This window comes from Talpa occidentalis, unplaced genomic scaffold (genome assembly GCF_014898055.3).
Source record: "Talpa occidentalis isolate TD23 unplaced genomic scaffold, MPIMG_talOcc4v2.1, whole genome shotgun sequence".
Taxonomy (NCBI): Eukaryota; Metazoa; Chordata; class Mammalia; order Eulipotyphla; family Talpidae; genus Talpa; species Talpa occidentalis.
The window spans coordinates 24,167,260-24,191,253 of record NW_026555331.1 but is presented as its reverse complement, the minus strand read 5'-3'; the positions used below and the strand labels follow the sequence as shown (position 1 = coordinate 24,191,253).

The 23,994-nt window shown below is 41.6% G+C and overlaps 1 protein-coding gene across 2 annotated transcripts in view; it reads right to left on the bottom strand.

Moving 5' to 3' along the window:
* SYBU (syntabulin) overlaps positions 1 to 23,994 on the bottom strand; it is a 69,156-nt gene that overhangs the window by 23,485 nt on the left and 21,677 nt on the right. For both annotated transcript variants that reach the window (XM_037502622.2, XM_037502633.2), the window contains exon 3: positions 22,966 to 23,163. In XM_037502622.2, the coding sequence (XP_037358519.1) occupies positions 22,966 to 23,163 (198 nt within the window). The remainder of the gene's footprint in view (positions 1 to 22,965; positions 23,164 to 23,994) is intronic.

Below are 23,994 nucleotides of genomic sequence, written 5' to 3'. Positions count from 1 at the left end.
GCTCGGTGGATCATTTGTCCACACATACTTGTCCTTGCGCACCGTCTCACTGTTAGAAAAACAAGGGTTCAAGGTAAAACTAGGATCTATTCTTTGGTCTGTCCCAATTTAAGGGCCCAACCTGGATGACACTTTGTCCTAGCTGTATTGATCCTAAAAGATCATGAATCACCTGATGTCCTCCTGGGTTTAGCTTCAATCACTCTATGACCTTGCTCCTTAGCCTTGGCGATGAGACCAGTAAGAAGCTGACCCAGAGTTACAGGATTATACGTACAACCTCCGTGAGGGAGGGGACACTTATTCCAGGGTGGGGAGGCAGGTGTAGTGTTCTGTGTTATGTATGGTGCTTATGGCAGCCCAGCACTTGGTTAAATGCCTAACCGCAGGCCCCTTTGGAGAAGGGGAAATTGTTTAAAAATCTCTGTATTAGAAATCCATTGCCCTGCATTTGAAATTTTAAAGGCAAGGTAAAGATTTTTGTCTTTTGATTTTCATCTAAGTACATGTTACAGATGACGATTTGTCATTTCAAATGTCTTTGTGAAGTTAAATAAGTCTGTGGAGTAGGTCAGGTGATTGGAAGGTAGATTTTAAGCCATCTCTGCTCCTAAATAAATCAATCATCTTCTTGTTCCCCAAAGACAGTGGTTCTCAGAATACCATCTCGAGCCAGTAGGACCAACATCGTTTGGGAACCTGATGGAAAAGCAGAGTCTAGACCCCACCCCAGGCCTACTGAGTCAACACCTCAGAGGCAGGAATGAGGCCCAGGAACCCAGGTTTTAACAAGCCCTTCAGATATCTGGACACTCAAGTTTGAGAACCACTGTCTTCAGGTACCCCATGTCCGAGATCCCTTATATTGCAGCTTCCTGAGAGACTCCCTTTGCAAAACAGATCAGCAGGCTTGACAGCAGCTTAAAATATAGCTTGCATACTACAATTTCCATTTTGGGAATCATTTTGACATTTCATATTCAAAATGAGTCAATTTCTTAATTTACTTGGCATAACACTAAGTGTTACCATGCTTCACGTAACTTACAGCTGTGGTGAAGAGCTGGTTGTAGCATTGGTGATTTCGAACCCAAATAGCTGATGTTTCATTTAATGAAAGTGTGACCTCTGGGGACCACTTAACCTCTCTATGCCTCAGTTTCCTCACTACAAAATGGAATCAGAGTGCCCATCTCAAGGGATTGCTGTGAGAATTAAGTAACAATGACTGTAAGTGCACAATAAATAGTCCTCATCATTATCATCAGCATACTTTTTCATGTGTTTAGTATGAGTGCTAACATATTTTTCTAAGAATTCTAGCATATATGCATGCACCATAAATGTGTGCATTTTTATGTGCTTTCAACAAAAAAGTGAAGTGTTTTTTATAGGGTGGAACTACTACAAGGAATAAATTTATTACAGCTTATGTGGCTACTCTGTTATGGCTAGAAATGGCTTGTGTTTGCATGTGGTTTAATGTGCTATACAAATATTCTCATTCAATCATCACAGCAAGCTTAAGAGACAGATACCACTTTATTCCCATTTTATAGATGAGAAAGAAAGGGAAAAGTTCTGTGTTCAAGGTTACCAAGCTCATAAATGATAAAGCTGGGATTTGGAGGCAGACTTTTCATCCTGAGAAACACTCTAACATGAAATGTTTCAAAATCTAGCTTACACACTAAGGACACACACCTGCATGGAGCTTCAAGCATGGGGTGAGAGGGGTGGATTTCTTTTCCCCCGCTAAATGTTTGCTTGATCTTGCAAGAGGCATGTGGACACCTTTGAAAATTCATTGCAAGCAATCTGCAGCAAGGATCTTTTTTTTTTTTTAAATAATAAATTTTATTTTTATATTCCCCATACAATTGCAGCCCCCCCATTCTGACCCCAATCCCTCCCCTCCCACCCCCGCCCCCCAAAAAGTGTCTCTGGTTCATAGTTTTTTGTTGATTTTGATTTTGACTTTCTTATAGTTATTCATTTTCCTGGTCCCTTATTTAAGTTTTCTAGATTCCTGCTATGAGTGAGACCATCCGGTATTTTTCTTTTTCTTTTTGGCTTATTTCGCTGAGCATGATCCCTTCCAGCGCCATCCATGTTGCAGCAAGGATCTTAAGGTTATCACTGCTCTGCATCCTTGTTCAGAGAGCAAGCTACTGCTGAGCACCGAACACATGAGCAAGGAGACCGCTGTTAAAGCAAACTAACCCTGGCAACCGAGCCACTCACCAATCATCAATGAAGATAGAGGATCACATCTCACTGTTAAAAGTCAACATATTAGAAATACACTTAAAAAAAAACCCTAACATTTTAAAACATTGAATAGGTGGGTTTTTTTAATGAGTGGTCTGAAGATCATCCGCATAAGTATCACTGGGACTATTTGCTAAAGAGATGGATTTTTGACTAATATTTGGATCTGGTGACTGACATTTCTTCAAGTCATCTCCATAACCCATATTTTGGCAAATTGCCAATGCGATCTTTTATACACACTAACATTCCAGAACTATTATATAATGGTTCTTAGATTCAATATTGAAATATAAATTTGAGCCACGTGCTCAAATCTGTTTAGTAGCTCTGTGATCTGTCTGCCTCTTTCCATGCTGAACACTCCACCGTAAGCCATCGCTTCCTGCCTAGAATTGCTCAAGCAGCCACCACTGTGTCCCAGCAGCTAGGCATGGCCCCCAGCACTCCATCTCCCACACTGCTCCAGAGACTAAAATCTCAGGCGATTTCCTTGTTGAATTCCTTTAATGATATCCATGTCCTTATGATAAAACCCATATTCCTGAGCTGGACTTCATAGCTCTTCATAATCTCTTTAGCAATGGCTCCATTGGCCAGGGGAACCACTCATCATTTCCTGAAGGCTTCTCTCTAGACACCCGATTTTCAACTGCTCTGCTCCTTCCACTTAAATTATTTCCCTGTCCATCTGGGTCTGGCTAACTCTACTTTGTCTTCAGGTCTCAAGTGAGCCTCGACCTTTACTTCCTTCACAAAGGGAATTAGGTGTCCCTCCCTCATGTCTTCACCCCACCCAGAATTTAATAAGCACCTTAGCACAGGGCATTGCAATTGCCTAGCACAATTCAGTTCCTCCTTGAGGGCATATTCACTGTTGTATCCCAGGGTCCAATACAGCATTTAGCACACAGTGTGTGCTGTCACCTAGAAAGATTTAACAGCTTTATGGTTTCCTCCACTCTTGGCATTCAGCAAGGGCTCCTGGAAAGCTCTCTATCAAGCCACCTCCTTCTTTTTTCAATTTCCTCCTTTAGGTTGGCTTGACAGACTGGTATTATCACAATTAGAATAAATATTCCCTCTCCCTCCCATCTCCATCTCATATGCCCATATCTCTTCAAACTCAAGTTTTCGTCCCAAGTTTAGCATGCAAAACCATGCAGCCTGGGAAGACCTGTGTTTTGTTCATCACTGTATCTGCCAACTCACAGTGCTTGGCATACAGCAGACTCAGATGAATAATGGCTGGATGGGGAAAGAAAGGTATGGAAAGAACTTCTAGATAGAATTGGAGGAACAGCACCATTAATTTTTGAGAAAGCATGAAGGAACTAGGTAGCAGATTGGAGCGATAAAAACTACACAGGCTATCAAAGCAGAGGAAACCTTAATTTTGGAAATCAGAAACTGGTAAATTTGGTGCTCATCTCCAATAAAATTGTAGAAAAGGTCCCCTAATAAGACAAGTAGTAGCTGGCAAGAGTTTACTGAGAACCAAAAATGAAAATCAAGTCTCACTTCCTCTCCTGAGTTATAATTGCAGAGTTTGCATATCTGAAATTCCGTATGCCTTTAGTCAAAAGACTTAGGATAGTCTTGGGAACAAGGCTGACACATGCACTGGAAGATGGCATAGTTCACTACCCAAGGGATGTTGATTAATGGATTGGCTGCCAACCTCGAGGGAAATCTCTAGGAGTGTGTCACCTGGCTCTGTCCATGCCCTCATCCTATTTAACATGCCTTATTAATGACCTGAATGAAAACAGGGATGGCATGGTGATGACGCTAGACTACAGATTACACAGCCTTGTAGGGAGAACTAATACAACGAATGGTAGAATTGTGATGGGGTGGACCCTTAGAAAAGGGTCAGAAACAGCCAGACAAGTCTGGAAGGAAAAGAGCAACATCAAAATCAAGCTCAATGCTGCCATTGTTAACCTCCCCACGGGTCTCTCACCCACATCTGTTTCAACCAGCCCAGGACCAAAAAGCAAGTGCGGTTTCTTCACGCGTCTCTCTGTTCCATGCGCCTCCTCCAGGTCTCCTTCTGGCTCTCCATCCTGCTTCCTTCCTTCCCCAGTCTCCTCTCCAGCTGTTTCTCCTCCCTGCTCAGTTCCACTCTCCCTTGGGTGAGGCAGGAACTTAGAGCCTCCCCTTTTCCTGGGGACCGCCCTGGGACAGAATCAGATACTAAAGTAGCTAGCCGTGTGTACTAAAAGCCTACTCTGTCAAGACTTCTGTCTCTGCTGGTTCCCTAATCCTAGAGGAAGCTGAGGTTCTGTGTGGTGTTGAGGCTTGCTCCTGGTCACAGTTAGCAAACCATAGTGCTGGCTATCTGACTCCAGGGTGGACTTTCTGTTTTGCCTACTTTGCCTGGTACCTAACGATCAGAATTCACAATTCACAACAAAGAGCTGGAAGCCCAGATAATAACATGCAATTTAGTCATTTCACATGCGTTGAACCCACAATGAGTGTGTGGGTGGCTGGGGGAGGGGAATATGGACAAGTAATTCTGGTGCTCGAGGCTGCATTCAGGGACAGATGAGCTCTCCAAACAACCTGGACTGGGGCAGGATAAGAAGGGTACAGTATCTAGAGAGGGGCGCTAACGGAACACAGAGGAGTCAGAAGTACTCAAATGGGGCAAAGGGAAGCAGCAGGGGGATATATCACGGAAGAGCTGCCCCTGAAGAGGGGACTCGTGCACCTGGGAGGATGTGGACAAGTGTTGGGGGTGGGAGGACAAACCTCAGGTGAAAGGGATGGCACGAACTGAAACTCAGAGCAAGGAAAATACAGGGCATAGTTAGAATATCCTGAAGCCCTTGTTTGCCTGGTGCGTAGTGTCTAGATGTGAAAATGAGTTGTAGCCAGAGAATTAAGAACTTTGTGAAAGCAATGCTCAGGGCCTTTACTCTGCAGGCAAGGAGGTGGTCTTATAAACAGAGCGAGGCTTTCTGGAGACTGTGTGGCAGGAATGTCTGGAGGAGGGGCTGCAGGCCGGAAGGCCACGCAGGTGCAGGTGAGATGAAGGCCAGGAGAGGGACCTGCCCTAAGGGGAAAGAGCCCTGACTGCAGAGACCCTTTCTGCGTGGCCCTTGGGTTCACAAAATGAAGTACATTTAAAACTCCAGGTAGGGCCTCCCCCGGTGGCGCAGCGGGTGAGTGCTGGGCTGTGAGGCTGCCGGCAGCCTCTGTAGAGCCAGTTCGTTCCCTGGCCACCAGCGAGTCCCACACACACACAAAAAAAAACAAACATAAAGCAAGTTAAACATTAAGAAACACTTTTATCTTATTGTTACGCCTTGACTGGTGTGCTACCGACATAAAAGAACAATTGAATGGAGAGGTGTGTGTACTGGTTCTCAGTAAAGGGTGGAAAAACAAGCAATATAGAAATTAGCTCAGTCAAGTGAAAGAGAAAAATATCTTCCCTATTGCCTAAGGACTGTGTGAAAAACTAAATAATATAATCGGAATGGACTGAAACGTTCCAAGACCAGCGCTAGATTTACCACTGTGTAATCAATCTTGAATGCAAATATTTTTTATTTGCAAGCACAAAGGTCAATAAAATAAAACAAACAAGCTGGGTAAATGTTGGCAATTTCTGGCATCTGGACAGCATCGGAACAAAGGCAAATGGAGAAGTGGAAAGCCTAGTGGGGTTTGTTTTAAACCAGACGTGTGTTCGAGGAACTGAAGTGAGAGTAGGGGAGAGGCTCATGAAGTCACACAGAAAAGCTTCCAGGAAAAGTCCTGGCAGCATAATGGAGAATTCTGGGTCAGGGGGTGGCCACGAAAAAGCGGGGCCGCACAGGGGGACCAGCTCCTGCACTGTCACTCTGGAACACATATCCCGTGGAGCCTGGCACTGCCCAGGGTGGGGGACCTCTCTGGGAGTCCGTAATCCCACCGAGGCCTTTCAGAGCTGGGTGCATGCTGGGGAGAGACAAGGCATTCCATGCACCAGCAGCCGCTCTGGCATTTCCACGCACATCGTCGCTGATCCACTGAACACTGTCTGAACTCAGAAGTTTCTGAACAAAAGCTTTTTGAAGGTTCCTGAGAAAATTCTCTGATTCTTGTGTGGTGTATAGCATTAAAAAAAATAAAAATAAAGCACACTCACCATGAGGTTACGCTGTGCACGCAAATTATGCTCCACGCTCCCATGGACTTGATGAACGGCACCATTCTCAACTCAGAGTGAGGTCGGGAGCATGTTCCCAGGACAACCCTTTGCTTGCCCAGCTACTCTGCCCCACCCCCTCCCAAGTTAACTTTTAAATTCAAGTGCACTCATGTTCTCTGTTCTCGCAATCTCTTTCTGCTCCAATGTTCTAAGAAAAACCAAACAGAATGGAAAAGCAAAGCAGACCACTCCTTTGGCCCACTGGGGAGTGTTTCGATAGCAGTTAACATGGAAAAGATAAGAAGGAAATGGTAATTTGGAAAGATCCCCAAACAATTAAATAGCATGTGACTAATTCTTCAGCCTATATCTACCAAAGACACAAAACCAGCAAGTCTCAAAAGGAACAAGCTCACAGAAGTTGAACTCTGGTATCTCCTGCGCATTTTAGCTTCACAAAATGTCCTCTAAGCTCTGGGACATAACCACTCATTCTTAATCATCGAGGGAGGCCCTACTAAGTTCCAGGTACTGCACTCATTATGGAGAATGCAAGAGCAGAGAAACAGGGCTTCATCTTTATATTTTATCTGTGTTCCCACAGATTTTTAGGGACACAGGTAAAATTTTTTTTTGAAGTTCAAAGAAATGAGAAAACCCATATTTCAACATAGTGGTTACCTGGGGCGTGGGTGGGAGGGGAGAATGGGACCTGGAAGAGCATGAAGGCAGCTTCCTTAGTGGCAATTCTTAAAGTGGAATGTGGGGTCACAAGTGTTTGCCTTATTGTAATGTGGGTCATAGAGTTGACATATACGCATACACATTTTTGCTTTGCATCGTATTTGTTACATAATATTTAAAAGGAAGGGAAGCAGCAAAAATAAATTTTAAAATACAAGAGAATAAAAATAAAAAGAATAAAGAGACAGAAAACAGTCCATGCCTAGAGAGGCTCACATCCTAAAGAAATAACCATCTAAAAAAGAATTGACTGTAACATACATAATTCATAGCAGAATTCATAAAAAACTCAAAGGAAGTACATAGTACTTAAGTTAACCACACGTGAGGTTCAGATCTCCCAGTACTTCTGCACTTTAAAACCTTGTTCTATCCTTTGCAAATGTCAATGACTGCATGATTGCCCCTGGAACCCTCCCAGAACATCAAGTCTGGGTCCATGGTGCTCCCCTGTGGACTCATGGGTCCCTGTGCTCCCTGCAGAAACACATCACCCTTGTATGGGGAGTCTTGGTTTAGTTTATCCTAGTACTTGGCTCCCTGCCTGATGCCAGTAAAGGCAGTAAATATGCCAGTATTTTTTTGTGTGTGTGGAAAAAATAAATGAGTAGCATTACTGGGCTCAGCTTTGATAAATGGCAGCTGAAAGAGAAGGGTAGAAATGTTCAGTCAGAGAATCCCATTTAGAACTGAGGAATGATCTAACTTTGCAGAGATGAAACCCCTTCACTGTTTCTAGCTAGCAGGGCTTGAGGTACATGACAGGAAGCACAGCTGGAAGGTGGGAAACCTCGGCTCTGTGAGCACTTGTGCTTCTCGGCGGGATCCTCCACTTCCCCTAAGTGCGAAGGAAAAGTGCTGGACATCAGGCTCAGTCTCCAGCTCTCAAGAACAGCCAGACCCACCCATAGTCCAGGCAGAAATCAGATCTCCCTGGCAGTCTTGCCGAGCCTGTCCAGCTCAGCCATGGGGGTGAGTACAGGAAACCGCAGACTCAGAAAGATCCAGTTTCCCTGAATAATGTTGTCACCTCACAAGACAAGGGAGCATCCCTCCCTCTGAAACTCCCTTGGTGAATGAAGACTCAGCAACAGAACTGGCTCACTGAGACCTCACAATGTGCCTCAGATGTCAACAAAAGGATATGACCCACACGTCATGACAGCAGCACCCAGTACCCCATGATACTTGACAAATTGTGCATGTCAGAGCAGGTGCCTGTGTCTGTGGGCGAAACAGTGAAAAAGAAAGCGGGGCATTATTTTGGTCACAGACCAGTCAAGTATAAATAAAACGTCACCGTAATAGTGGGGATGTTGCTAAGGATTTCATTTTGCCTTGAAATGTGACAACAGAAGACTACATCATCTGAATATTATTGCATTAGAAATCATGTTTAGCAAGATGCATTTAGCATTTCTTGACATCACTGATTGCAGATCCCCAAGCTCTAGAGACCTCATTTTAAATCATGTCCTACAAAGATTCTCCTCTTTTTCCATTCAAGCGAATTGATAGAGTCCTTGTGGCACAAGCCACGTTCTTTCCAGGGCAAACAGATGGAAGGAAGACAATATGCCAGAAAGGAGAAATGGAAAATGAAAACGCCATCAAAATGAAAATAAAGCTGCAAAGTATAATGTGGGTCAACTCCTCATGTGCTTGAAAATCAGCACCAGCAGGCTCTGCACACATGGCATTGGTTTTCTATTTTTCTTGGCTCAGATGTCACACAGGATTAGTGCAAAAGGAAAAATCCCAGCATGGGACCTATTTTTATACAGATTAATCAATCATTTCCCATGTTCTCCTCTGCCATCATTTCCCAAACTTTCAACTTAATGAAATTGTTCTTTTCAAAATACACCATTTACTATATTCTGAAAGGAAATCCTTTCAGGAAATGAAGTGAGCTTTAAAAAAAATTTTTTTTTAAAAAGAAGCTCTTTTTTTCTTTTTTTTTTTTAAGATTTATTTACTTTATAAGCACTGGGTACAGTCAGAAGTTGGGAGGGTGAGAGAATTCACCAGAGCCAGAGTGGGGAACAGAACAGGCAGACTGACGAAGTACATTGCTGAGGGGAGCAGCGAGCGGCAGGAGAGGTCTGCGCACCATGTGGGACCCTCGCCCAGTGACCGGGGATCGAACCGGCGCTGCAGAGTCTGTGGGCAGCTTTGCAACCCAGCACTCAACCGCTGCGCCACCGGGGAGGCCCTTTAAAATTTTTAATTAAAATTTTTATTCTCATATGAAATTATAAGTGACAACCAGATTTATGCTATGGCCTAGCCCCTACATCCTTCCCTTTTAATTGTGATATCCTACACTATGTGCTAGTGGCAGCAGAATGAATTGCCAAATATTTTATGACATATGTGTACAGTCATTGACCACAGCCATTAGTCACATGTTTGAAAAGAGAATACTGTAGACCTTCCATTTTGTTAGTTACCTTATCATATAACTAACATGAATGCTGTTGTTCCCCCAGACTGTCAAATACATAGTTAGGTTGTTAGTAAGTATTTAATGGGAATTTTGATAGACTAAAACAAAACCAATTTTTCATGCTATTAGTTATAGCCTCTGGACTCCTGGGCATTGTGGAATGATGATGCTCTCACAGTAATAATAACACTGACTGCATACCCCACGCCATTGGCATGTCCCTGGATTTTCAAACCAGCCTACGACATGTTTCTAGTATTCCAACTCTGCAGATGAGGAAAAAGTTTGAGAGGATTCAGATGTCCCGAGGTCAGAAACCCCCCATGTTACACCGGTTTTCACAGATGGGTGGTAGAATTTATCACAGACACACTGAGAATGCTGTAGTAACTAGTACTGAGGTGAACAACTTTGGGGAAATATCACCAACATTGTTTCCAGGTCTCCAAAACCGTGACCTTCACGGAGTACATTGTGTACTTTTGTTTGCTGCTCCCTTGATGAATGGAAATTATAAAATATTAAGGCAATGACCTTAAGATTGATGGTGACAAAGTCAAGCCAGAGGAGTCACCAGGACATTCACATTCTCCAAGTGACCTCTCACATATTCACCATTTGGAGAATTAAAATTCAGCCGTGACTAATGTTGGAAAAGATGAAATTACACTGGTTGTCCTTTGCCTGAATGGTCATGAGTACAGAAAATTAAAAGAAATTTACAATCCAGCCTAATTCTCTTCTACCAGTATAGTACATGTTCGTTCTACTTGGTGTTTAGAGTTAGTGGATGCCAGCTATCATCTGTGGAAAGTCTGAAAATCTTAATTTTATTTAATTCTAAACTTACTGAACTTAGCATACATACAGTCTTTAGTTTCTACTAATTAATTTTAACATCGTAGGCATTAATCATTTGCCCAGCAGATGAAAATCACTTGAAGATGACTCATGTGTTTTACAACATTGCAAACCCAACCCTGATGCTCTGAAAAAGTACAGTAAAGACGACATGTTAGGTCAACTCAGTTAATAAAAAGAAAAACCTTCCACATCCCAAATCCATAGAATGAAGTTTTTCATAATTTTTACTAGGTGTCATGTGAGAAAAGTAAATTAAAACTGGTCAGAGATGTGCTATGAATCACTTCCATGGTGAATTGGCAGACATGATCACATGAACAGGCTCTCTTGATAATAGATACACGGCGTCTTGGCCTACACAGAGGCCCACTGCAAACTCTGTGCAATGCCAATTAGCATTAATTGTGGCTGTGCTCATCTATTCCCATAGCACATCACTGGGTAAGGCCAGGCTTTGCATTTTACAAAAGCAGCATGCAATGCTCAGAGTTAGAAGGGCTTTCTAAAATGTTAGCATCTGTGGCCAATCTTTTTTGTTTTGGCTTTGAATTGCGTGCTCACAAATGACAAGGGGTATTTAAAAGCAATGTATGTGTATTTTTTAAAGTTCAGTTATAAACTCTGCATTTGAATATCTGAAAGGCAGAGTTGAAAATTTGTTATTTGGGCCACATTTTTAGTTTACCCCAACTAACTTTACACACACACACATACACACACATACACATACCCCATATCCTCTGTGATCCAATATAATTATTTACTTACTGTGACTAAACCACTTACTTAGAAGGTAAGCTCCATAGACTTTCATGGCAAACGCTGCCTCTGCAAACAGCCTCCCACCACAGGCTAGGGTATGTCTTGTGCAGAAATACAGTGTGTGCAGCTCATCTCTCAGTGGAGTACAGTCTCAGAGTAGGGTATCCATGGAGACCGAGCCTTCTACATGTGCAGGGCAAGGAAGTTACTCTGCTGGGCACCATAGCAACAGGAGGCAGAGGGAAGGCTGACCTATCAGGGAAAAGCAGGGAGCTTCTCCCTGGTGACTGCAGCATTTCAAATGAAACCATGGCCCTCATGAATGGACACAAAGCATTTAAAGAAACACCAAATTGTCCAAGAGAAGTAAATGCCCACAAAATAGTCAAGGCTAATCCTTTGACATTGTTGCAGCAAAACACTAAGTCTCTGTACAATGGTGATCTCCCAAAGGGCAAGGAAGAAATTACACCAAAACCTCACATATTCCAAAATTTAATGGCCAGCATGTGACACTTTAGGGGAGATGCTTGGTGAACTCCATGAAGTCCAGCTATTTAAATATGCAAGGCACTTCACAGTTCTGCCTGAGAGGAACAGGAGAAATTCATTGTTCTGAAGGGAGGGCCTCTGGGTAACTGTGGGCATATTCCTTGCAAGAGGAGAGTGCTGAGAGCAACACCTTTATTAAGCATCCACCAAAGCCTCCCACTTATCAGAATAGTTCTTACTAAGGAGGTATCTGTGATCAAATAGTACCAGTGCAGACAAGATGCAGAGTAGACATCCAAATGCCTTAAAGTTGTGTTATTGGTAAACTTTCATCACTTCCCATGTTATGACATTGAGAGAAATGATAAAAATGGTAGCACTCACTTCTGAAGTACATATATGTATCAGGCAAATTCTGTTACTACAAACACAGCTTCCTGCCAAAAGCTGATGCTGATTTTTACAAAGATCCAGGGTCTGCAGGTTTACCTCTCAGTGTTGCTATTTGCGTGGTGCATATGCTTCAGCTATATACTTAACATATCTCATGAAACTCACAGCAACCTGAAAAAGTGTTATTATGTCTCCATATAATAGTTGAAGAAAAAAGAAAATATTTCCTTACATTACGAAAAACCTCTTCTGTCCACTAACTCCCCTTCCACCCACTGTTCTGCAAGTGACTGAAATTTCCACTCTATGCAATGTCCAATTATAAGGTGATACACTTCTCCTCCTATGTCCTCACAGAAAAAAAGAAATCCCCTATATTAGTCTTTCCAAAGCCTCTTATTATAGAGCCCTCTTATATAATTACCTTCTTTGAACCAAGTGCCATCTGAAAAGGACAAGACACATCAGTCTGAATTGACCTCAGTCAGTACTAGATTGTGCAGTCTTCAAGTTCAGCTAGCGGTGTTGTTTCAAATGAAGGGGGTCGAGAAATTCAAAAGCAGACGTTGTAATTATTCCTGTGGTATGACTTCTCCAGCCTTTCAAAGGTCCCTTTAAATAACAGTACTGTCACTGGGAAGGTGTACGGACTGTAAAGACATGTGTCCCTCGCTAAACGAACTCAGGAACTGAATCGCTTTGGCTAGTGACCTACACTCACATACATCTATAGGGAAACAGAAAAACCAGGTGTCCCATGTTCTACAGCAGATGTTGTGACAACCTGCTTCTTGTCCTCCAGTGTCTTCCTGGACGACCAGTCTCCCTTTCTTCCAAAATAGCAGGTGCCAATTTGACTAAGATTTCCTGGGATATACTTGGAAATGACAGGTGTCATTTCTGCATTCTGACCTTTACATGACTGGGTGAGTGTCCCCTGATCCCCTTCCCTTCCCTTCCGCCTGGAAGATGACAGGCAGCCTGGTGTAACCACCCAGTAGCCCGAATCACCCAGATACCTATGTGATATTTACAAGAGGAAAAAAAAATACTTCACTCTGGTTTTAACTGCTGGATTTGGGGGCCTCTTGTTGATAGTAACTTACTTCATATTCTACTATACTTGTTGGTTTGAAAAAACATCCATTGAGAGCACCAGAAACGGATTCAAAATTGCTTTTTAACAAATTGGGTGGACTTCAAGATAATTTACTCTTGAAAAGTTAGATGAGTTGAAAAATAGCACAAGGGATGAGAAAGACTGAATTAAAAATGTTTTTATTAACTGAATAAAAACTGATGCCTAAGTTAATAGCAGAATATAAATGTTTAATTTAAAATAAAGAACAAATGGATATGGACTCACCCATATCTCTAAAGATTTACTTCAGTTAGCAAATAAATCAGTTCAAAATATCACTAGGAAGATGGGGTCTCTGCTATCCCATCATATATACTGTATCCACCCTTTTTTCTGTTCTCTGTATCCACCCTTTTTCTGTTTTCACTGCCTCTTTACTAGGCCAAGCCTCTGACAAGAATCCAGTTTCATTTCTTGATAATCTAAGTTCCACAGTATAACCAGAAGGGTCTGAAACATATAAATGAAATTCTGTTCCTCCTGTCCAAATGGCTTCCATTATTCTCACAATATACACCATTATTTCCCCTCACTGCTCGACCCCCCCCCTCAACAACCATGCAAGAATATTGTTAAGTTCTCAGCTCAAACGTCATCTCCCCCAACACTCCCTGCCCAGACCTAAAGGCTCTCTATAGCTTCACCTTGTTTTACTCATCACTGTCTAAACTTATCTGGTATGTCTGCTTGTGAATCAGTTTTCTTGCCACATTACAGGCAGGTTCCACAAAAACAGTGATCTTTTCTGGTTTTTACTTTTTACTCCTCTATCCTTAACACTTGGAACAGAGGTGTCAGAACAGAATAAATGCTTAATAAACTTTTGTTGCTGAATGAAAGGAAGCTTGTCCATGGACAGGTGGGATTCAGACCTATGTGTGGTAGAAATCTCTTATACATGGTGAAATCAGGACCTGCTTCCTTTCATTTCCACACTTACACAGAGATCACCTTCCTAGATGCCACAAGCATTCTTGTGCATGCCTCTTGGGATGTAGCCACTGCAGCCTGCTTTACCACAGACTGTGCCCTTTGCTTACTATCAACAGGCTCAGGTGGTAAAAGACTGTAACTCAGCAAACTACCTAAATGATAATACTACATTGTCAATACACACTTGTGTCAATAATCAAACAGTAGGCCAAAATGCCCCAGGACAAATCAGACTGACAAAGAAGAAACAGAATGCAGGTTACTACTCTTTGTCTGACTTCTATCCCATCGGGTACTACTAGCACGCACAGTACCTTCATACACAGCCTTGGAGTTCTCGCTCTCTCTGGGTTCTGGGAAACTCCACCCTCCTCTTGCCCTTCAGGACATGAGGATGGCTCCAGGAGGCTGCAATGCCAAGTATTCTACCATGACTCTTTGAGTCCCTTTGATCTTTGCCCATACCTTTATATGCAGATGGTCTCTACAACAAACCCCCTCAACTAGGAAAAAAATTCCGACTTCTAAAGCATGATTTACAACTTTTGGTTTATAAATTTGCGTGTCAAAGAAGTTTCCAGGTTTTTTCTTCTTATGCTGGCAGACGATGAATATGTTTAACAGTGGGTGTGTGGCCTGCTGGAGCATCTGTTATGTATGTGAGACCTATAATGCTTCATTCTCAACATGGTAGAGCACTTAGTAAGCATTTGGCAGGTTCCCAAGTCAGTGGTTAGAAAATTGTACATGCAATAAATCCTAGTATATTTGGGAATTGGAGGGCGGTTACTGTTGGGTAGAAGAGGATTATCATTCACTAATTCTTGGGGGAAAGCCATTAAAGGACCATTTGGCACCATTACATTGATTGGGTGTATCATCAAAAGCACAGATGGAGCAAGGCGTGAGAATAAATATGGAACACTGCTGTAAAGCAAACACACTTGGTCTGCTTATCCCACTTCAGTTTGATTTCACCTATTTGGTCTCTGCTGGGGAGCAGTAAGAAACTATACAATCGTCCATGAAAAAACATCCTCTGCTGTGTCATGGGTGAGCATTTTTTGTCTCAAAGTATAAGAAAGTTTGGAGATCTATTTCAGCACATATGCAAAATCTCTCGTTTAAGTAGACAAAGTCTAATGATGTTTGTTTGCAAAACTACACAGGATATGCAGGGCAGAGCATAAGACATTTTGGCAAGTAGAAAAAGGACTAGGTCATGATTAAGTGGAAGATACTGAAGATCTTAACATCCCTTTGATGTTCTCTTTTCAGGGTTTATTTTCCTATCTGCATTCACACAGCTGTATGTGGTCAACTTGGTATATTTCATTGAAGCTACAGTGAAGTTCACTGATTTTATCAACAGCAGTCAGTATAATCTACATGTGGATTATATCAGCTAGTTTATAAAAATAAGAATTTTTAGGGGTCTATAGATGTTAAAGAAAAAATGATTCCTTCTTGTATCAACACATCTTTCTCATTTATCACACTCCCCTACTGAAATTAAAATCACTCCGTTAAAGCCAGACCTTTCAACCAGTACAATAGTTAGAAGTTGGGAGAAAGACTACACTGTTTAAAATCCATTCACACAAGTTATGTGACCTTGGATGAATTACTTAGTCTCTCTGTGCCTCAGTTTCGCCAACAGTAAAACAGGGGATGATGCTGTACCTTTCTCACACTGATGTCCACAATAAATGAGTGAAATACTTGGAATTTTTGGCTGGGATAATCAATGCTCAATAAATATTAGTTTAAGGAAATTTTAAATCCAAAGTTTACAGTATCCTCCAAGCCCACAGTTATGTCTAATGTACATCCAGGTATTTCCAAAGGCTTTCAGTGTCTGAAATAGATTACAGCCTATATTTGAGACGTGGCTTTGTTGCTAGAAGACCTCTGATTGAAACTGTAAGTTATTAGAAAAATACTGCTTTGCCAGAGAACACAGAAAGTTTCCATATAACTAAAATCTTGTCCTTTAGCACTAAAATTTTAAACTTTTCCATTCCATGTAAATATTCCTAAAATGCATAAAGCATTCTTCTGCCCTCACACACATTTCCTGCCAACACCACCATCTACAGTGACTCATGGTGCTTCTCAAATATTAGTTACTGCACTAAGTATTACAAAGCATTTAAAGTCTAAAACAAAAGGCCTCTCTACTTCTTAGTGGTGTGTTGTCTGCTTTTCCGTATCTCCTATCTCCTTTCTCATCATCAAGCTGTCAATTCCTACTCCTGCCTGCATCCTTCTAGAACAGACTCTCACCTCATTTCCTGTGAACTGGAATAACATGACATGCTGGAAACATAGGTTCCTTGTGGGAATTTTAAGGGTTGTCCTATAAATAAAGTGCGTGGAGCTTGTGACATCTATTTTAAGAGCTACAAAAAATCATTATGAACTTTTATTGAGAAATTTTTATTGGGTCCAGCGCTGGGCATTTTGTGTTCATTAGTCTATTTGACCTTTACAACTACCCATTTTACCCAGTTTTAAGGAAATAACAAGTAGCTGAAGGGTACACGGTTATAAATTGGTGGTAAGCAGACCCGAACCGAGTAGGCTGGCCTCTTCTGGTGGTTAAACAGTGTCCCTCTTTCTCCTCCCACCAACGCTCCCCCCAACTAGCTACCCCCCAGATGGCTGGGTAACTTGGGAAGAGCTATGTAAGTCTAAGCTCTCAACTCTCCTCAAGGTGGTAATGAGAATGTACCTTCCCCTTACCTGTCCCCCCACCCCGCATGCCCAGGTAGTCTAGCTAGCCCTCTTTTATTTCAAGAACTAACTTTGAAGTGAAAGGGATGCTTGTGAAAAGCACACAACATCCGTGGGTTACAGGTTGTGTGTGACGGGGTCTCTATTAAGAGAACCAATGTTGATTAATCACTGACCTAGCTGCTATCTTCTGAGTTTTCTAGCAAATGCCTCTGAATGTGGGAAATAGTCTTTTAAAAATAACCACGCCTCTTGTATTGTTGTGAGGTTATTATAGTTCATCTGCCCAGGTCTCCAATTTCAATAGCCCCAGTGGTGTCTGATGACAAAGGAATACTAAGCTTGAATGCTAATGGATACAGTAGTATCTTTCAAATGCAGATTTCAACATTTCAGTTTCTAAATGTGGATTTCTTTTAAATTATAGTGACCAGAACTATTTTTTTACCTATCTCCCTAAGCACAGGTAGTTTTTGTATTTTTTTTTCCTTTCACGTTTTCTAACTGTTTGTTTAAATTGTGTATTTGTTTTCCTCACTCTCTCCCAAGTTTGTGGAGAAAGGATTTAGTACTTTGGCTTGTAAAACAATGACACTGGGTCTTTTCCTTCTTTGGGTTAAGATACTCCCCAGGTAGTAAATCAACCATTCCAGGAGATCCAGGAATGTCATTTGAAGTACTATAGCAGGAATCCAATTAGGCCTCCTTTTCTTTCTCAGGGAAAAAAAAATCTCATCAGGAAAACTGTCTACAAGTTAAATATAGGAGAACATCTGGGAGAAAGAATGCTACCACCTAAGATTTCTCAAAAGGTTTCTAATTGGAATCCTTTCCTTTTACTGTGTAGGACAGGACAGATTTATTACACAGTCCTCTCCCTTAAATGCTAAGGAAGCGTCCCTAAAAGCAGGGATGATGTTGAGGTCATTTCTACCCCATCTTTCCCCTGCTCCTCCCACATTAAACATAACTCCTTGCATGAAGTGTGCACTCCAGTCTAATTTAAGTTTTTATTAGACATTATTTATGTCAGACACCATATTGAGTGTCCAGTAATTCCGTCTTAAATGTATGCTGAATTGTAGATAAAAGGAGGACAAGGAAATGCAAAGCCACTTCTCAGCTGGGCCTTAGGGAGATTTTCTTTTGCTTTTTGGTGGCAGTTTTTAATTAAATCTGCATAGGTATTCAGTGATAGAAGCCAAAATGACAGAAGGCTCACTGCTTCCAAGAAGTTCCAGAACACACCTTGCCGGAGGAGGGCAGGCAGGCTTTCAAGCCTTGTGTGCCACCGAGGCCGGCCAGATTGCTCAGCTCACCCTGTAAGCCTTTCCCGGATCCTGTGCCACATTTCCCTTCTCCTTCTGCATCAGATACTCAGTAAACATTATTCACTCTTTATCTTGATGACCAATGAGGTTTTTCAACAACTCCTGTCTAAGGTGAATAGCATCTTCCAGAATCTAGAACAAAGGACCTAAAATTAAATAGGCTTGGGTTATTTAATGTTAAAGAAGCTCCAAGCATCTGTATAGGAGACGCTAATTGCTTACTATTTTAATAAGCTGATATTGGTTAATGAGTCGATTTATTTTTAAAAAGTAGAGCACGTAGCAAGAACTGAAGAGCAGTTTGGGCTGAGGAGAGAGATGGCCATCTGGGGCTCTGGGGGAGGCGAGATACTGCAGCCTGAGAGCAGTATCTTGTGAACAGATGATGTCTCCGCATTTTAAAAATTTTGGAGTCATCCAGGGGCCTCACTTCCAGAATTTCCTCTCTTATTTGCCAGACTGACAGGTTTTCTTGGCTGAAAGTTCAGAGAACTATAGGTCACAGTGCAGGTTTTTCTAAATACGAAGAGTTTCGTATATAAAATTGGGTCCGAAAGCTTGAACAAGTTTTTAAACGATGATGTTAGGAATTTAAGGTAACTAAGAAATAAACTTCAGGGACTCCCTTGACATTTGGTAAATGCAAATACATGAAAAGATAAGGAGACAGGGATGGCTTAAGTGATAGGTTTGCCTACAAGCAATTAAATTAGAAGCAGTTGACAAAAGTAGTGTTTCAAGTTCTGCCTCTGAGCAAGATCATTAAACTAGGACTCATACGACCTAATGAAGAAAAGGTTGAATTCAGAAAAGCAGCATACCAATATTTTGTGTAGATGGTATTTTTCTGGAATATGGGTGCATGGTCTTGATTCTCAAAGGATCTGAATCAAAGCACTGCGAAGAGCAAATGCCCATCTCCATTGTTCTTCCTCCCACGTCCCTTCTTTTTTTGTCTGCATTTTCTTCATAGAGACCTAACACTTTAAACCTTCTCAGTCAGACAAGGGGCTGATCTTTAACAAGTGAGTACTTTCTGTGGGATTAGGGACTTCTCAGTGAGAATTCTATATATGGACTCTATAAAACTCATAGGGTTTTAAATCTCAATGTAACATATAATTATTTTATTATGGTTACTGAAACAGAAGAACAATGATAATTTTAACTTCACGTTAAATTAACACTTAATCTTGGTCTATTCTTGCTGTCCCACATTTGTCTCCTGTTTTAAGTATTTCGTTGAATTGCTACCAATGTAGAATGTTTTTGAAATGAGGCTAGTGGTAGAGGCAGATACCAAAAATGAAGTAATCTCAGGTTGCATTCAAATCCTACAATCCCGGGCCTCCCTGGTGGCGCAGCGGTTGAGCGCTGGGTTGCGAAGCTGCCCGCGGCCTCTGCGGCGCCGGTTCGATCCCCGGCTGCTCCCCGGCCACCAGAGGAGGGTCCCACATGGCGCGCAGACCTCTCCTGCCGCCCGCTGCTCCCCTCAGCAGTGTACTTCGGTCCTTCTGCCTGCTCTGCTCCCCCGCTCTGGCTCTGGTGAATTCTCTCACCCTCCCGCGCTTCTGACTGTGCCCAGTGCTTGTATAAACAAATAAATAAATCTTTAAAAAAAAAAAAAAAAAAAAAAAAAAAAAACAAATCCTACAATCCCTTCACAATGAAGTTTTTTTTTTTCTTTGCCATCCATGAAGCTGATGGTCTTTCCTGCACCATTTCATCTCAATCCCACAGCCTGTCTTTACTGTGGGGGTAAACAAATGGTTCAGCTCCACCAATAGGCACCAGACCCTGGGTGCTAGGAATACAGAAAGAGGGTGACAGGGTTTCTGCCCTTATAGTCCATGTGTTAGAGAGCAGATCCTGCAGACAATTACTCCCATGTTAAAAGAAAACTGAGAACTTTTCTCCAAAGAATATATACAAATGCCCAATAAGCACCCCAAATATGCTCATCATCATTAGCCATCACAAAAACATAAATCAAAGGTAATGAAATACCTCTTGACACATTAGAATGACTATAATCAAAAAGATAATAACAACTGTTAAGAAGGATATGGGAATTTGAGCACCTTATATATTGCAGGTGGGTATATAATATGGTGTAGTCATTTTGGAGAATTTGATGGTTCCTCAAAGAGTTAAATATAGTTACCATATAGCTCAACAATTTCATTCTTAGGTGTATCCCTAGGAACAGAGCATGTCACACAAAAGCCAGTATGTGAATGCTCACAGTGCTATTTGTAAGTCAAAAATGGAACCAACCCAAATTCCATAAACTGTGAGTGGATAAAGAAAATGTGCTAGGGCCTCCCCGGTGGCGCAGCGGTTGAGCGCTGGGTTGTGAAGCTGCCCGCAGCCTCTGCAGCGCCAGTTTGATCCCCGGCTGCTCCCCGGCCACCGCAGGAGGGTCCCACATGGCGCGCAGACCTCTCCTGCCGCCCGCTGCTCCCCTCAGCAGTGTACTTGGGTCCTTCTGCCTGCTCTGCTCCCTGCTCTGGCTCTGGTGAATTCTCTCACCCTCCCGCACTTCTGACTGTACCCAGTGCTTGTATAAATAAATAAATAAATATTAAAAAAAAAATGTGATCTATCACCACACCAGGGCAGATGTTAATAAGAAAAGGGGGGTAGTGATATGGGGGGTTACATGGCACTCTCTGCACTCTCAATTTTACATAAATCTAAAATTGCTCAAAAAAGTCTCTATAAACATGTATATATATCCGTAAAATGGAATAGTACTGAGTCACACAAAAGAATGAAGTACCAATATATGCTACACTGACAAACCTTGAAAACAGTATGCTAAGTGAAAGACGCCTACACAAAGGTCACATATGCTTCCATGATTATGGAAGATGTTCAGAACAGGCAGAACCAAGAGACAGGGGGTAGGTTAGGGGTTGCCAGGGCTGGGGCAAGGAAAGTGGAGTGACTGCCTGTGGGTAGAGGGTTTCTTTAGGGGGTCCTGGAATTAGACAGTGGTAGCGCTTGTGCAACCTATTTTTTTAAATCTATTTTCTTACATTATTGTTTATTTTTGTAAAGCAATGATTTCTCCCCTCAGGTGTAGTCCTGGTAGTTCATCCACCACCATAGCACCCGTGACTGAGTTGTATAATTTGGAAAATGTGAATTTTATGACATATAAACTAAATCTCAATTTTAAAAAGGATCGGGGGAGAAAGGCAGTTCTGGATCTGGGGTTCACAAAGGGGTGGTTTAATTCGTTGGCTATCCAACATCCATTTTATAATATCTCTCCTGCTCTTTATATGTGGTCTGCTCCACTTTCTATCATTCTCTTTCATTTTTATATTATTCCAAAACAAAGAACTATCTATTAATCAATTTATCGTGACTAGTATGCATCAGGAACCATCAGGGAAACAGGATTTTTTTTTTTAAGATTTATTTATTTATTTATACAAGTACTGGGTACAGTCAGAAGCTCAGGAGGGTGAGAGACTTCACCAGAGCCAGAGTGGGGAGCAGAGCAGGCAGAAGGACCCAGGCACACTGCTAAGGGGAGCAGTGGGCATGGCAGGAGAGGTCTGCACGCCATGTGGGACCCTCACCTGGTGGCCAGGGATCGAACTGGCACTGCAGAGGCTGCGGGCAGCTTCGCAGCCCAGCGCTCAACTGCTGCACCACCAGGGAAGACCCGGAAACAGGATTTCTTTTGCACACAGTGTAAGTTTTACTTTTAGACAAACCACCATTCTTTTTGGTTGACCAAGGGCAAGAAGAAGAAGAATCCTTTTAGATTTGCTGTGTACATCAATTATTCAGGAAGAACAAAGCAGAGAGTGGTGGAAGAGGACACAGGACCAGCCTTGGATGCACTGAAATAAAGTGGTCTATAGTTCCCTGCACAGTATCATCACCAAGCAACACTAGAAGACAAATGTAAGGAATAAGGACTTAGGAAAGCCTTTTATCTGTCTATTCTCATTCATATGTACAGTATAACTGGATGAAAAAGAAAATGCAACATAGAGGTTGTCTCGCAAAAACAATGCTCAGATCCCTTTATTTTTAAAGTCATAACTTCAGTTTTATTAAAACTAATTTTTTTATATACTGCATATATTTCTGAGATTAAAAATATATATTTTATATATTGCAAATTCTGAAAATTGACCTTTTCTGATGCTCAAGGCATTCATCCATTGCAATAATGATCTCCATCTCATCTCACAGCTTTTAATATCTTTGTAATTACTGAACATATCTATGTGTATATACATACATTTTAAATCTCTAAAAGCAAACAAAATAACTAGGTTAGCAAGTAAACTCAGCTCAATAGGTCATCAGCAAGTTAACCTGTTCTTTTCCTAATTTGCATAATCTGGTACTTTACAAATGATACCAAGTAATTTCTTAGCATTACTTATGATAGAATTAACTATTTCATTTAAATGTCTATTAGACCATCTAGTTTACATCTCTTCAATTTTTTTTTTCTTTTAAACATGTTAATAGCAGGTATGGATGGCACTATACTTACTCAATTATTAACCAGTATAGAAAATATTCTACTCTGTGTTCCATCTCCTTAAAAAAAAAAAAAATACTGCTGGGTACTGAGTACAACATTAGTGTTTCCGGTCTTGAAACACACTTCAAATGAGAAATTCTCTAGTCATGTTGCTCTGATAAAACCAAGAATAGGTGCACTCACCTGGCTTTACAAGGCCTGACTTTGGTTCCTTCTTGTATCGAGCTGGCTGGGCGTTCCCCTCACCAACCATTCCAATTGTGCATTTCTTTCTGGTAAAGTCTTCATCACTTCCAGGGCAGAAGCCAACAGGGCTATTGCCGGCATCAGAAGGCGTCTTCACAGGAGACACTGATTGGCTACTAGGGCAGCCTGTGTCATCTGGAAGACAGGAATCAGTAAGCATGTAATGAGACGAACGACACTGGCTGGGCTGATTGTGACAATCATTTCCCAGTAAGTGTACATCAAACCATTATGCTGTGCACCTTGAACTTATACAGGGGTGCATTTCAATGTCTTCTGAATAAAACAGAGGGAAAATTAAGTTGGTTTAATGAGGAAGAAATCAATGAGAGCAAGGAGAAGTCTTGCAACAAGCTGTGCAGACATGAGCTCATACTCGTACACACCTGAACTCCGCCCATGCTGCTCAGGAGAACTTTTATTTTCCAGATTTTGACCAATCAAGTTAACAAAGAAAATATCAACTAGGAGAAAACATCTTGCAAAACAAAGCCTGACAAGCTTTTTGGATCATAAATATTTCTGATAGTCATGTGGCCAAATCTTACACTTTCAGGTCATAATTGTCCACAGATGTTTGATCAGGTTAGTAGTAAAAAGTCTACCACAAGTCACTCAGGATTATTAGTGTGAAATCTATAGAGTTGCATGTGTTCAGAAAAAAAAATTTGCTTGGATACTATCGATCATGCTCATGTTTTGATCTCTTGTCCATCAATTGGTAATAGAGTTTGATAGACAAGAGAGCTGGCTTTAGGGGTACAAGGAAGCTGAAAGAAGTGATCTTGTTTTATCATTATATACACCCAACCCCAAATAAATCAAACAGATGTCTTGCTGTCTGGGATAAACTGGTAAAATGAAAGTGATATTCAAATGAGAGATACTCCTTTAACTTTCAAGTGACAGATTATTACAACGGTTATCATCAAAAGTTAATAGGCAGATATGAAGTGACCTATGAAG